The 14329-nt window shown below is 46.1% G+C and overlaps 1 protein-coding gene across 5 annotated transcripts in view; it reads right to left on the bottom strand.

Annotated features, from left to right (window-relative positions):
* SIRT5 (sirtuin 5) overlaps nt 1-14329 on the bottom strand; it is a 90684-nt gene that overhangs the window by 51401 nt on the left and 24954 nt on the right. For all 5 annotated transcript variants that reach the window (XM_063923191.1, XM_063923189.1, XM_063923190.1 and 2 more), the window contains exon 2: nt 2995-3124. In XM_063923191.1, the coding sequence (XP_063779261.1) occupies nt 2995-3106 (112 nt within the window). In that variant the 5' untranslated portion in view covers nt 3107-3124. The remainder of the gene's footprint in view (nt 1-2994; nt 3125-14329) is intronic.

The following is a 14329-nucleotide window of genomic DNA, read 5'->3' as shown; positions in this document are numbered from 1 at the left end:
TAGAACACCCCCAGTTTACACAGTTTAATGTTTTAATGTACTCTGAAATGAAACCATGGAACAAATAAAAAATTGGAGGTAAAAAAGAAAATTATGGAATCATTTTGAATCCAATTTTTTGTACTCAAAGTAGGCACTTTTTGCAGTCACTACCCACTTTACTGATGGTTAGTGGTTACCAATGCTGCTTCAGTGAAGTCATAAGTCCAATTCTCAGTCGTGGTCCATCTGTGTGATGTTTGTATGTACTCCTTATATTACTGTGAGTTTCCACTATGAGCTCCGATTTCCTCACACTGCACACTCACATTCAACAACTCCCAGGCATACCAGAATAGATTCTATTATTATTTTCACAGTAAAAGTGTGAATTTGAAAGATTCCTGGCAACAAAAGTCCATATACATTGTAGACTAGACAGTATCGCATGGCACTGCACAATACTATGAAAGACCTCTTAGTCCAAGGTACCAGCCATTCTGTACAAACTGTCCTCTCAGGATCCAACAAAAGAGCCCCTAGCCATCACACTTCCTCCTGCATGTTTTGGTATCACAGGAGTTTACTTACTTATCGTCAGCTTGTAAAAGTCGCCACTTTCCTGCAGTTTAAGCACAAAATTTAAATGGGCAATAATTTTGCTATTAAAAGAATTGCCCTTTTAAATTTAGGGTCTGAACACATCGTGAATCAGCAGGAGGCACTGATGAAACTTTCCCCTACTCAAGGGTAGGGGTGTATCTAGGGGCACAAGCGACCCTGGCAAACTAAGACACAGAGAGGGCGTTACAAAGAGGGTGAGGGCAGGGACAATGAGTTGCAAGGAGGCTGACATCAGGGATACGGAGAGGTAATTAGAGCGAGGGTGCTTGCAGGGACACTGAGGGAGAATTACAGTGAGGTTGAGGGAGGGACACTGAGGAGGAATTACAGGGAGTCTGATGGGGATATACAGTACACACACACACAAACAGTTTAGAACCTTACCAAAGCAGACTAAAAACACATTTTCAAGGTCTCTCGCTGTGATGGCACTACAAGTCCCAACACATCCAGTTGACAAGGTGTGCTGGGACTTGTAGTGTCAACACAGCTAGACAGGCAGTCAGGGCTCTTGTCACCCATATTTCTGTCAGACTTCTTACCTCTTCATACAGAGCTCTTTGTAATCTCTAATCCAGACTACTAGATGAGACTGTGCAATACAGTGCAGCTACCACAGGACACGTATGGTGAATGTAGTGGCTTGCCAGGTTTGGCAGACATGACTGCGCAGGACCACTGGGCAGGGGATTGGATGAGGAAGACAAGGTGCCTCACTCTCTCCCCATACCTGAAAGCTCCCTGGCTAAATGCACCATTGTGAACGTGGTCACAGTGAGTGCAATAGGTTTCAGAGAGTCTGGGCCAGATTAGATTGTGGGCATGTATAGAAGTCTCAGAGAAAATAAATTAAATTAGCAGTGCCTAATCAAGCGAGAAAATCCTTTTTTGGGGCACTCTTAACAATTATCAGTTAAATGTAATGATTGTAACGTTAAAACATTCTTTATTTCACATTCATTAATAACATAGCACAGTGTCTTATAGGTTTATTCAATTCCTGTTGGAACCTTTCCGACAGAAAGGATCCAACAGGTCAGTATTCAATGACCAAACTCGACAGGTTTTGGCCATTCCGACAATGTCAACCCGACTTTTTTTAAAAGTCAGATTGGCATTGTCGGAAACCGGGCTAAAACCTGTCGAGTTTGCCACGCTTCTGACAGCCCATGTGATTCCCGACTTGTCAGAAAAAAAGAGCAGGCATTGAATACCTAAACAGTTGGAAACTGCCGACAAGACGGCAGTTTCAGACAGGAATTGAATACACCCCATAGACTTAGTCATCATTTGTCATACCCACTAAATCTAAAAACAACCATAACAGACATATTTGTCCTGGAGAAAATATAGTCGACAGAGTAAGGGCCAGATGTACTAAGCCTTGAAAAGTGATAAAGTGGAGAATGATAAACTACCAGCAAACCAGATTCTGACATTTTTCAAATAGGACCTGTGACATGGCAGCTAGGAGCTGATTGGCTGGCACTTTATCATTTTTTAAGGCTTAGTACATCTGGCCCTCTGACTGGCATTGCTCGGAAGGAAACGGCAGTGGATGTCGGATGAGTACTGCTTAGGGATCGTCCTTGGTTTCGGATATGTGATTCTACCACATGGTGCAGGAGGCACCCCCCTCTTGACCAGCGCCCCTGGCAAGTGCCATCCTGGCCAATGGGTAGATCAACAGCATACAAAAACACACATGGATCAAATATTTAATATTTTAATTCTTTGGTCTATAAAGAGTGAAGTCATCAGTAGCTAACGGGCAGTGATTCATTGCAGAACAGCTGTAAGGTCTTAACCATTACTGGTTCCATAAAAGAAGGCCTTTTATGAAAATCTGAAATCTATATTATTTAACAGGTTGTTGTTTTTTTCTAAACTAAACTTCTTTTTTGGTACCAATTCAGATTAGTCACAGGACTTAATTTTCAATAAAAAAATAAAAATAAAAAAAATGGATGTATTCTAAAACTTTTGACTGGTAGTGTACATAATTCATACTTACCTACTCTCCTGGAAGCTGCGGGAGGCTCCCGTTTTTTGGGGTAGCCCCCGGAAAAGTGGGCAGGTCTCCCGCATCCTGCTCGCAACCTAGTGATGCGGGCAGGATGGAGAGAATCTCCTGTATTCGCGGGTCCGTTGGGTGGGGAAGGGGTTAAAATGATGACCCGCGAATCGAGGCATTTTCCGATGTGGGGCAGGGCTTGGTGATGTCACAGTCCGGCCCCGCCTTCCGAAGACTCCTGCAGCGTCTCCTCTCCAGGCTTCTCCCGGAGAGGAGAAATATCATGTAAGCAAGTAAAGACATAATGAATACTTCTCTACTGCACAAATCTATAGCTCCTTCTTTTGGCTGCCTGTACCATGGACATTGGTACTTACTAGAGCTCGGACGTGAAATATCCATATTAATGCCCTTCTGACGGGATCCTGGCTTCAATCCACAGTAAAGCTGAGTTACCAGTCTCCGGGTATGTAACGGAAGAAAAATCATTAGGACTAGTTAGGACTCCTATAAAAACAAAAACACATTGAAATATGCTTTAAAAGTTTTAAAGAAGAGAAATATAAATAGCACAAATTGTGAATGTATGTCAGCACACTGAAACACTAATAAATTATATAACATGTAATAATATCATGAAGTGGACTGCCAGATGATTTACAGGTGAGGCTGGGGTGATCAGGAAGCAGATGTACTCTATAGCACAGGTTCTCAAACTCGGTCCTCGTGGGCCCACACAGTGCATGTTTTGCAGGTCTCCTCACAGAATCGCAAGTGAAATAATTGGCTCCACCTGTGGACCTTTTAAAATGTGTCAGTGAATAATGAATACACCTGTGCACTTGCTGGGTTACCTGCAAAACATGCACTGTGTGGGGTCCTGAGGACCGAGTTTGAGAACCACTGCTCTATAGGTTAGAAGCAGAGGGAACTCAGTATGCTCACTTCTCAGTGCCTGATAATACAAAACAATGGTGAACTAAAGCGACTAGAATTGTTCAAACCTTTTTTTCTCACAAAGCATCTTACCATGATATAGCGGCAGCACTGGGAGAAATCCTGACCAGCACAGCCCCTGAATCAAATCCAGTATAAAGGAGACGTACAATTCCAGGCGTCAGACTCTCTATATTAAGTGCTACGTGAGCAGAGTATTGCATCTGAAAACAGCTGACAATAGAGCTCCCCTCTGACTGGCCAACTTCCTGCAGAGCTTAGTTAGCACAGAACCCGCACCCTGTAGAATTATTTTGATTTTCCTGGTGTATATAAAAGACTACCTCTTCATGTAACAGTTGTTAAGGGAAATCAGTTTAACAGTGAATCAGACAAATAAAAACAGGCAACGCCTAAGTTTAATGCTAGGTTGCCGTGGAACATAGAAGAGAAAGAATTCTTATTTCAACAGCAATCAGTTCACAGTTATGGAAAAATAGCAGAACATATAGATTAATGTGCATAAAATAGCAAATTAAACAATTCAAATAAGAACAAAGGGGGTAATTCCAAGTTGATCGCAGCAGGATTTTTGATAGCAATTGGGCAAAACCATGTGCACTGCAGGGGAGGCAGATATAACATGTGCAGAGAGAGTTAGATTTGGGTGGGGTGTGTTCAATCTGCAATCTAAATTGCAGTGTAAAAATAAAGCAGCCACTATTTACCCTGCACAGAAATAAAATAACCCACCCAAATCTAACTCTTTCTGCACATGTTATATCTGCCTCCCCTGCAGTGCACATGGTTTTGCCCAATTGCTATCAAAAATCCTGCTGCGATCGACTTGGAATTACCCCCAAAATGTCAATACCCCTTTGAAATGGACACTAAAATCACAAACAACAAGTACTGTTTTTTGTTTGCTAAAAATAGGATTTTAACAACCTACCGGTAAATCCTTTTCTCGTAGTCCGTAGAGGATGCTGGGGTCCATTTTAGTACCATGGGGTATATACGGTTCCGCAGGAGCCTTTGGCACTTTAAGACTTTTTAACAGTGTGAACTGGCTCCTCCCTCTATGCCCCTCATCCAGACCTCAGTATAGGAACTGTGCCCGAGGAGACGGACAACTTCGAGAGAAGAATTTACATTAAACTAGTGGCGAGATTCACACCAGCTCACACCATACAAAACATGCCGCCTAACATGGCCTTTATATAACCCATGCTAACGTGCATACATAACGTAACAGCAACTGCTATAAAACATCTTAACACATGAGAACCTGTGTAAAAAGACAAAATGTAACGTGCAGGAAAAATGAGCACTGGACGGGCGCCCAGCATCCTCTATGGACTACGAGAAAGGGATTTACCGGTAAATTATTAAAATCCCATTTTCTCTTACGTCCTAGAGGATGCTGGGGTCCATTTTAGTACCATGGGGATGTACCAAAGCTCCCAGTACGGCCGGGAAAGTGCTAATGTTCCTGCAGAATTGACTGACCAATTTTAAAGGTTGTCCGCAGCCAAGGTGTCAAACTTGTAAAACTTAGCAAACGTGTTTGCCCCTGACCAAGTAACAGCTCAGCAAATCTGCAATGCCGAGACACCCCGGGCAGCCACCCAGGACGACCCCACTTTCCTTGTAGAGTGGGCTTTTACCGAACTCAGTAACGGCAATCCTGCCGTGTAGTGAGCGTACTGAATGGTACCTCTGATCCAGCGTGCAATAATCTGCATAGAAGCAGGAGCCCCACTCTTGTTGGGGTCATATAGGACAAACAAAGATTCTGTTCTCCTTATCCGAGTCGTTCTTGCAACATAAGTCCTCAGCGCTCTGACAGCATCCAAGGACTTTGAGACGGCTGAGGTGTCAGAAGCCACTGGCACAACCACAGGTTGGTCAATATGGAAAGAAGACACAACCTTCGGAAGAAAGTGCTGCATTGTTCTTAGTTCAGCCCTATCTTCATGAAAGATTAAGGAAGGACTCTTGTGAGACAGAGCTCCTAACTTAGACACTCGTCTGTCTGATGCCAAGGCCAACAGCATGACCACTTCCCAAGTGAGAAACTTCAACTCCACCTCTTGCAGAGGCTCAAACCAGTCCGATTTAATGGAACTGCAACACCACATTAAGATCCCATGGTGCCGCAGAAGGCACAAAGGGAGGTTGGATGCGCAGAACTCCCTTCACGAACGTCTGAACCTCAGGAAGGGAAGCCAACTGTTTCTGAAAGAAAATGGACAAGGCCGAAATTTGGACCTTGATAGACCCTAATCTCAAGCCAGCATCTACACCCGCCTGTAGAAATAGGATTAGACGTCCAATTGAAACTCCACCACAGGGGACTTCTTGGATTCACACCAAAAGACATATTTTCACCAAATACGATGGTAATGCTTGGACGTTACCCCTTTCCTGGCCAGAATAAGTGTGGGTATTACTTCATTGGAAATACCCTTATGGGCTAGGATCTGGCGCTCAACAGCCATGCCGTCAAACGCAGCAAGTCTTGATACACAAATGGCCCCTGCTGAAGCAGGTCCTCGCGTAGAGGAAGAGGCCAAAGATCTTCCAGCAGTAACTTCTGAAGATCTGGATACCAAGCCCTCCTTGGCCAGTCTGGGGCAATGAGAATTGTCCGAACCCTTGTTCTCCTGATGATCTTGAGAATTTTTGGTATTAGTGGAAGTGGAGGGAACAGATACATCGACTGAAACAGCCACTGGGTCACCAGTGCATCCACTGCTATTGCTTGTTGGTCTCTTGACCTGGAACAATATTTCTGAAGCTTCTTGTTGAGACATGATGCCATCATATCTACTTGAGGAACGCCCCAACAACTTGCTACCTCCGCAAAGACCTCTGGGTGGAGGCCCCATTCTCCTGGATGGAGATCGTCTCTGCTGAGGAAGTCCGCTTCCCAGTTGTCCACTCCCGGAATGAAAATTGCCGACAGAGCTTTTGCATCTCTCTCTTCCCAGAGGTGTATTTTTTGGTCACCTCTGCCATTTTTGTTCCGCCTTGACGGTTTATGTAAGCTACTGCCGTTACATTGTCTGACTGGATCTGTACGGGACGACCTTGAAGAAGGTGTGCCGCTTGATGAAGGCTGTTGTACACAGCTCTCAATTCCAGAATGTTTATGTGAAGGAGTACTTCTTGACATGACCATCTTCCTTGGAAGCATTCCCCTTGCGTGACTGCTCCCCAACCTCGGAGACTTGTATCTGTGGTCACCAGGATCCAGGCCTGAATCCCAAAGCTGCGTCCCTCTAGGAGGTGAGAACTATGTAGCCACAACAGGAGTGAAATTCTGGATTTCTTCGACAGGATTATCCTCTAATGCATGTGTAGATGCGATCCAGACCACTTGTCCAGAAGGTCCCACTGGAATCGGCCATATTTTCTGGATTTCCAGAACCCTTTCCACCGTTAGAAATACTTTCTGTACTCCGGTGTCCAGTATCATTCTCAGAAATGATAACCTCATCGTCGGTTCCAATTGTGATTTTGGAAGGTTTATGATCCAGCCGTGCCGTTGAAGAACAGTCAGGAACAGTGCACTGTTCTGCACTAACGTCTCCCTGGAACTCGCTTTTATCAGGAGTTCTTCCAGGTAAGGAATTAAATTGACTTTTTTCTTGCAAAGGAGAACAATCATCTCCGCCATCACCTTGGCGAATATCCTCGGAGACGTGGAGAGCCCAAAAGGCAAGGTCTGGAACTGGTAGTGGCAGTTCAGAACCGCAAACCTCAGATATGTTTGTGGAAGGTAAATGGGAACATGCAAATGAGCATCCTTGATGTCCACCTACACTGTAATTTCCTTCTCCTCCGCACTGGAGATTACTGCTCTCAGGGACTCCATTGTGAATTTTAACCTTTTCAGGTAAAGACTCAACGACTGTAGGTTTAAAATTGGTCTGACTGAGCCGTCTGGCTTCGGCACTACAAACAGGCTTGAATAGAACCCTGTTTCTTGTAGAAGTACAAGGACTAAGGAAAAGCCCTCGTCTTGACATAATGGCCCTCATTCCGAGTTGTTCGCTCGTTCTTTTTCATCGCATCGCAGTGAAAATCCGCTTAGTACGCATGCGCAATGTTCGCACTGCGACTGCGCCAAGTAACTTTACTATGAAGAAAGTATTTTTACTCACGGCTTTTTCTTCGCTCCGGCGATCGTAATGTGATTGACAGGAAATGGGTGTTACTGGGCGGAAACACGGCGTTTCAGGGGCGTGTGGCTGAAAACGCTACCGTTTCCGGAAAAAACGCAGGAGTGGCCGGGGAAACGGTGGGAGTGCCTGGGCGAACGCTGGGTGTGTTTGTGACGTCAACCAGGAACGACAAGCACTGAACTGATCGCACAGGCAGAGTAAGTCTGGAGCTACTCTGAAACTGCTAAGTAGTTAGTAATCGCAATATTGCGAATACATCGGTCGCAATTTTAAGAAGCTAAGATTCACTCCCAGTAGGCGGCGGCTTAGCGTGTGTAACTCTGCTAAATTCGCCTTGCGACCGATCAACTCGGAATGAGGGCCAATGTCTGTATTGCGTCCAGCACTGTTGTTCTGTCCTGAACAGAAACTGGTAAGGCAGATTTGAAAAATCGGCATGGGGAAAGATTTGAAATTCCAACTTGTAACTGTAATATACAAGGATCTAGAGATCTGAGTAAACCCAGATCTGGTTGAAGAATAGTGGACGAGCCCTCACCCGATCGTACTCCCGCAGGGGAGCCCCAGCGTCATGCTGTGGTTTTAGCAAAAGCAGCTGTGGGTTTCTGCTCTTGGGAACCTGATGTGTTGTAGGTTTCTTACCTTTTCCCCGCCCCCCGTCCTGCGAAGAAAGGGGTACCTTTTGCTTTCTTTATTGGACAGAAAGGATTGCATTGTATGAAAATGAAATCCTTTCCTAGCCGGAGCAGCTGCAGAAGGCAGAAATTCTGACTTGTGTAGTCATGTAGTCTTTGAAATCATGGCATCCAGCTTGTCTCCAAAGAGGGCCTCACTATTATAAGGGAGCGGCTCAATATTTCTCTTTGATACTGCATCAGTATTCCATTGGCGGATCCCTAGATCCCTGAGCTGAAATCGCCATAGCGGAGAATCTTGAACCAATCAAACCAACATCCCTCCTCATAGCCTCAATTAAGTAACCTGCAGTATTTTATAATATGACCGAGAGTTAGGACTAGGTCAACCTTATCAACTGTGTCTATATTAACTAGCAAGTTGTCTGACCATTTTTCTACAGCATTCCCCACCCATGCACAAGCAATGGTGGGCCTAAGCAACATGCAGTTACCCATATAAATATATTTTTTTAAATTCTAATTTACGCTCAGCAGGATCTTTTAATGAGGCTGACCCTGGGGCAGGCAACATGATTTTCTTAGACAGCCTAGTAACTAAGGTGTCTACCATATGGGGTGATTCCCTTTTGTGCCTATCGTCCTCAGGGAAAGGGTACACTACACCACGTGTCCTTCTAGGAATAGTAAATTTCTTTCTGGGCTGGCCCAGGATTTTTCAAAGTATGCATTCAAGTCCCTTGAAGAAGGAAAAGGCACCACCTGCTGTATAATAAGAATTTACTTACCGATAATTCTATTTCTCGGAGTCCGTAGTGGATGCTGGGGTTCCTGAAAGGACCATGGGGAATAGCGGCTCCGCAGGAGACAGGGCACAAAAAGTAAAGCTTTAGGATCAGGTGGTGTGCACTGGCTCCTCCCCCTATGACCCTCCTCCAAGCCAGTTAGGTACTGTGCCCGGACGAGCGTACACAATAAGGGAGGAATTTTGAATCCCGGGTAAGACTCATACCAGCCACACCAATCACACCGTACAACTTGTGATCTAAACCCAGTTAACAGTACGATAACAGCGGAGCCTCTGAAAAGATGGCTCACAACAATAATAACCCGATTTTTGTAACTATGTACAAGTATTGCAGATAATCCGCACTTGGGATGGGCGCCCAGCATCCACTACGGACTCCGAGAAATAGAATTATCGGTAAGTAAATTCTTATTTTCTCTATCGTCCTAGTGGATGCTGGGGTTCCTGAAAGGACCATGGGGATTATACCAAAGCTCCCAAACGGGCGGGAGAGTGCGGATGACTCTGCAGCACCGAATGAGAGAACTCCAGGTCCTCTTTTGCCAGGATATCAAATTTGTAGAATTTTACAAACGTGTTCTCCCCTGACCACGTAGCTGCTCAGCAGAGTTGTAATGCCGAGACCTCTCGGGCAGCCGCCCAAGATGAGCCCACCTTCCTTGTGGAATGGGCCTTAACCGATTTAGACTGTGGCAGGCCTGCCTCAGAATGTGCAAGTTGAATTGTGTTACAAATCCAACGAGCAATCGACTGCTTAGAAGCAGGCGCACCCAACTTGTTGGGTGCATACAGTATAAACAGCGAGTCAGATTTTCTGACTCCAGCTGTCCTGGAATATATTTTCAGGGCCCTGACAACTTCTAGCAACTTGGAGTCCTCCAAGTCCCTAGTAGGTGCAAGGCACCACAATAAGCTGGTTCAGGTGAAACACTGACACCACCTTAGGGAGAGAACTGGGGACGAGTCCGCAGCTCTGCCCTGTCCGAATGGACAAACAGATATGGGCTTTTTTGAGAAAAAACCACCAATTTGACACTCGCCTGGTCCAGGCCAGGGCCAAGAGCATGGTCACTTTTTATGTGAGATGCTGCAAATCCACATATTTGACTGGTTTTAAACCAATGTGATTTGAGAAATCCCAGAACTACGTTGAGATCCCACAGTGCCACTGGAGGCACAAAAAAGGGGTTTGTATATGCAATACTCCCTTGACAAACTTCTGGACTTCAGGAACTGAAGCCAATTCTTTCTGGAAGAAAATTTACAGGGCCGAATTTGAACCTTAATGGACCCCAATTTGAGGCCCATAGACACTCCTGTTTGCAGGAAATGCAGGAAACGACCGAGTTGAAATTTCTTTGTGGGGCCTTCCTGGCCTCACACCACGCAACAAATTTTCGCCACACGTGGTGATAATGTTGTGCGGTCACCTCCTTTCTGGCTTTGACCAGGGTAGGAATGACCTCTTCCGGAATGCCTTTTTTCCCTTAGGATCCGGCTTTCCATCGCCATGCCGACAAACGCAGCTGCGGTAAGTCTTGGAACAGACATGGTACTTGCTGAAGCAAGTCCCTTCTTAGCGGCAGAGGCCATAAGACCTCTGTAAGCATCTCTTGAAGTTCCGGGTACCAAGTCCTTCTTGGCCAATCCGGAGCCATGAGTATAGTTCTTACTCCTCTACGTCTTATAATTCTCAGCACCTTAGGTATGAGAAGCAGAGGAGGGAACACATACACCGACTGGTACACCCACGGTGTTACCAGAACGTCCACATCTATTGCCTGAGGGTCCCTTGACCTGGCGCAATACCTGTCCCGTTTTTTGTTCAGACGGGACGCCATCATGTCCACCTTTGGTATTTCCCAACGGTTTACAATCATGTGGAAAAAACTTCTCAATGAAGTTTCCACTCTCCCGGGTGGAGGTCGTGCTGAGGAAGTCTGCTTCCCAGTTTCCATTCCCGGGATGAAAAACTGCTGACAGTGTTATCACATGATTTTCCGCCCAGCGAAAAGTCCTTGCAGTTTCTGCCATTGCCCTCCTGCTTCTTGTGTCGCCCTGTCTGTTTACGTGGGCGACTGCCGTGATGTTTTTCCCACTGGATCAATACCGGCTGACCTTGAAGCAGAGGTCTTGCTAAGCTTAGAGCATTATAAATTTACCCTTAGCTCCAGTATATTTATGTGGAGAAAAGTCTCCATACTTGATCACACTCCCTGGAAATTTTTCCCTTGTGTGACTGCTCCCCAGCCTCTCAGGCTGGGCTCCGTGGTTACCAGCATCCAATCCTGAATGCCGAATCTGCGGCCCTCTAGAAGATGAGCACTCTATAACCACCACAGGAGAGACACCCTTGTCCTTGGATATTGGGTTATCCGCTGATGCATCTGAAGATGCGATCCGGACCATTTGTCCAGCAGATCCCACTGAAAAGTTCTTACGTGAAATCTGCCGAATGGAATTGCTTCGTAGGAAGCCACCATTTTTACCAGGACCCTTGTGCAATGATGCACTGTTTTTAGGAGGTTCCTGACTTGCTCGGATAACTCCCTGGCTTTCTCTTCCGGGAGAAACACCTTTTTCTGGACTGTGTCCAGAATCATCCCTAGGCACAGCAGACGTGTCGTCGGGATCAGCTGCGATTTTGGAATATTTAGAATCCACCCGTGCTGATTGTAGCAGTATCCGAGATAGTGCTACTCCGACCTCCAACTGTTCCCTGGACTATGCCCCTATCAGGAGATCGTCCAAGTAAGGGATAATTAAGACGCCTTTTCTTCGAAGAAGAATCATCAATTCGGCCATTACCTTGGTAAAGACCCCGGGGTGCCGTGGACAATCCAAACGGCAGCGTCTGAAACTGATAGTGACAGTTCTGCACCACGAACCTGAGGTACCCTTAGTGAGAAGGGCAAATTTGGGACATAGAGGTAAGCATCCCTGATGTCCCGGGACACTATATAGTCCCCTTCTTCCTGGTTCGTTATCACTGCTCTGAGTGACTTCATCTTAATTTGAACCTTTGTAAGTGTTCAAAAAATTTTTTTTAGAATAAGTCTCACCTAGCCTTCTGGCTTCAGTACCACAATATAGTGTGGAATAATACCCCTTTTCTGTAGTAGGAGGGGTAATTTAATTGTCACCTGCTGGGAACACAGCTTGTGAATTTTTTCCCATACTACCTCCTTGTCGGAGGGAGACTTGGTAAAGCAGACTTCAGGAGCCTGCGAAGGGGAAACGTCTCGACATTCCCATCTGTACCCCCGGGATACTACATGTAGGATCCAGGGGTCCTGTACGGTCTCAGCGCCATGCTGAGAACTTGTCAGACGCGGTGGAACGCTTCTGTTCCTGGGAATAGGCTGCCTGTTGCAGTCTTCTTCCCTTTCCTCTATCCCTGGGCAGATATGATCTTATAGGGACGAGAGGACTGAGGCTGAAAAGACGGTGTCTTTTTCTGCAGAGATGTGACTTAGGGTAAAAAACGGTGGATTTTCCAGCAGTTGCCGTGACCACCAGGTCCGATGGACCGACCCCAAACAAGTCCTCTTCCTTTATACGGCCATACTGTGCCGTTTGGAATCTGCATCACCTGACCACTGTCGTGTCCATAACATCTTCTGGCAGTTATGGACATCGCGTTTATTCATGATGCCAGAGTGCAAATATCCCTCTGTGCATCTCGCATATATAGAAATGCTCTATAGTCAATAAAATACTGTCCCTGTCAAGGGTATCAATATTTTTAGTCAGGGAATCCGACCAAGCCACCCTAGCTCTGCACATCCAGGCTGAGGCGATCGCTGGCCGCAGTATAACACCAGTATGTGTGTATATACTTTTTATTATATTTTCCAGCCTTGTCAGCTGGTCCTTGAGGACGGCCCTATCTATAGACGGTACCGCCACTTGTTTTGATAAGCGTGTGAGCGCCTTATCCACCTTAAGGGGTGTTTCCCCACGCGCCCTAACTTCTGGCGGGAAAGGGTATACCGCCCATAATTTTCTATCGGGGGGAACCCACGCATCATCACACACTTTATTTAATTTATCTGATTCAGGAAAAACTATGGTAGTTTTTTCACATCCCACATAATACCCTCTTTTGTGGTACTTGTAGTATCAGAAATACGTAACACCTCCTTCATTGCCTTTAACGTGTGGCCCTAATAAGGAATACGTTTGTTTATTCACCGTCGACACTGGATTCAGTGTCCCTGTCTGTGTCTGTGTCGACCGACTAAAGTAAACGGGCGTTTTAAAACCCTTGACGGTGTTTTTGAGACGTCTGGACCGTACTAATTGTTTGTCGGCCGTCTCATGTCGTCAACCGACCTTGCAGCGTGTTGACATTATCACGTAATTTCCTAAATAAGCCATCCATTCCGGTGTCGACTCCCTAGAGAGTGACATCACCATTACAGGCAATTGCTCCGCCTCCTCACCAACATCGTCCTCCTACCTGTCGACACACACGTACCGACACACAGCACACACACAGGGAATGCTCTGATAGAGGACAGGACCCACTAGCCCTTTGGAGAGACAGAGGGAGAGTTTGCCAGCACACACCAAAAACGCTATAATTATATAGGGACAACCTTATATAAGTGTTTTCCCTTATAGCATCTTAATATATATATAAGCATATCGCCAAATTAGTGCCCCCCCTCTCTGTTTTAACCCTGTTTCTGTAGTGCAGTGCAGGGGAGAGCCTGGGAGCCTTCCCTCCAGCCTTTCTGTGAGGGAAAATGGCGCTGTGTGCTGAGGAGATAGGCCCCGCCCCTTTTTCGGCGGCCTCGTCTCCCGCTCTTAACGGATTCTGGCAGGGGTTAAATATCTCCATATAGCCTCCGGAGGCTATATGTGAGGTATTTTTAGCCAAAATAGGTATTCATTTGCCTCCCAGGGCGCCCCCCTCCCAGCGCCCTGCACCCTCAGTGACTGCCGTGTGAAGTGTGCTGAGAGGAAAATGGCGCACAGCTGCAGTGCTGTGCGCTACCTTTAGAAGACTGAGGAGTCTTCTGCCGCCGATTCTGGACCTCTTCTTACTTCAGCATCTGCAAGGGGGCCGGCGGCAAGGCTCCGGTGACCATCCAGGCTGTACCTGTGATCGTCCCTCTGGAGCTGATGTCCAGTAGCC

The sequence above is a fragment of the Pseudophryne corroboree genome, chromosome 5 (assembly GCF_028390025.1).
Source record: "Pseudophryne corroboree isolate aPseCor3 chromosome 5, aPseCor3.hap2, whole genome shotgun sequence".
Taxonomy (NCBI): Eukaryota; Metazoa; Chordata; class Amphibia; order Anura; family Myobatrachidae; genus Pseudophryne; species Pseudophryne corroboree.
Note: the sequence above shows the minus strand (reverse complement) of the source record. Positions and strands in the feature narration are given on the sequence as shown.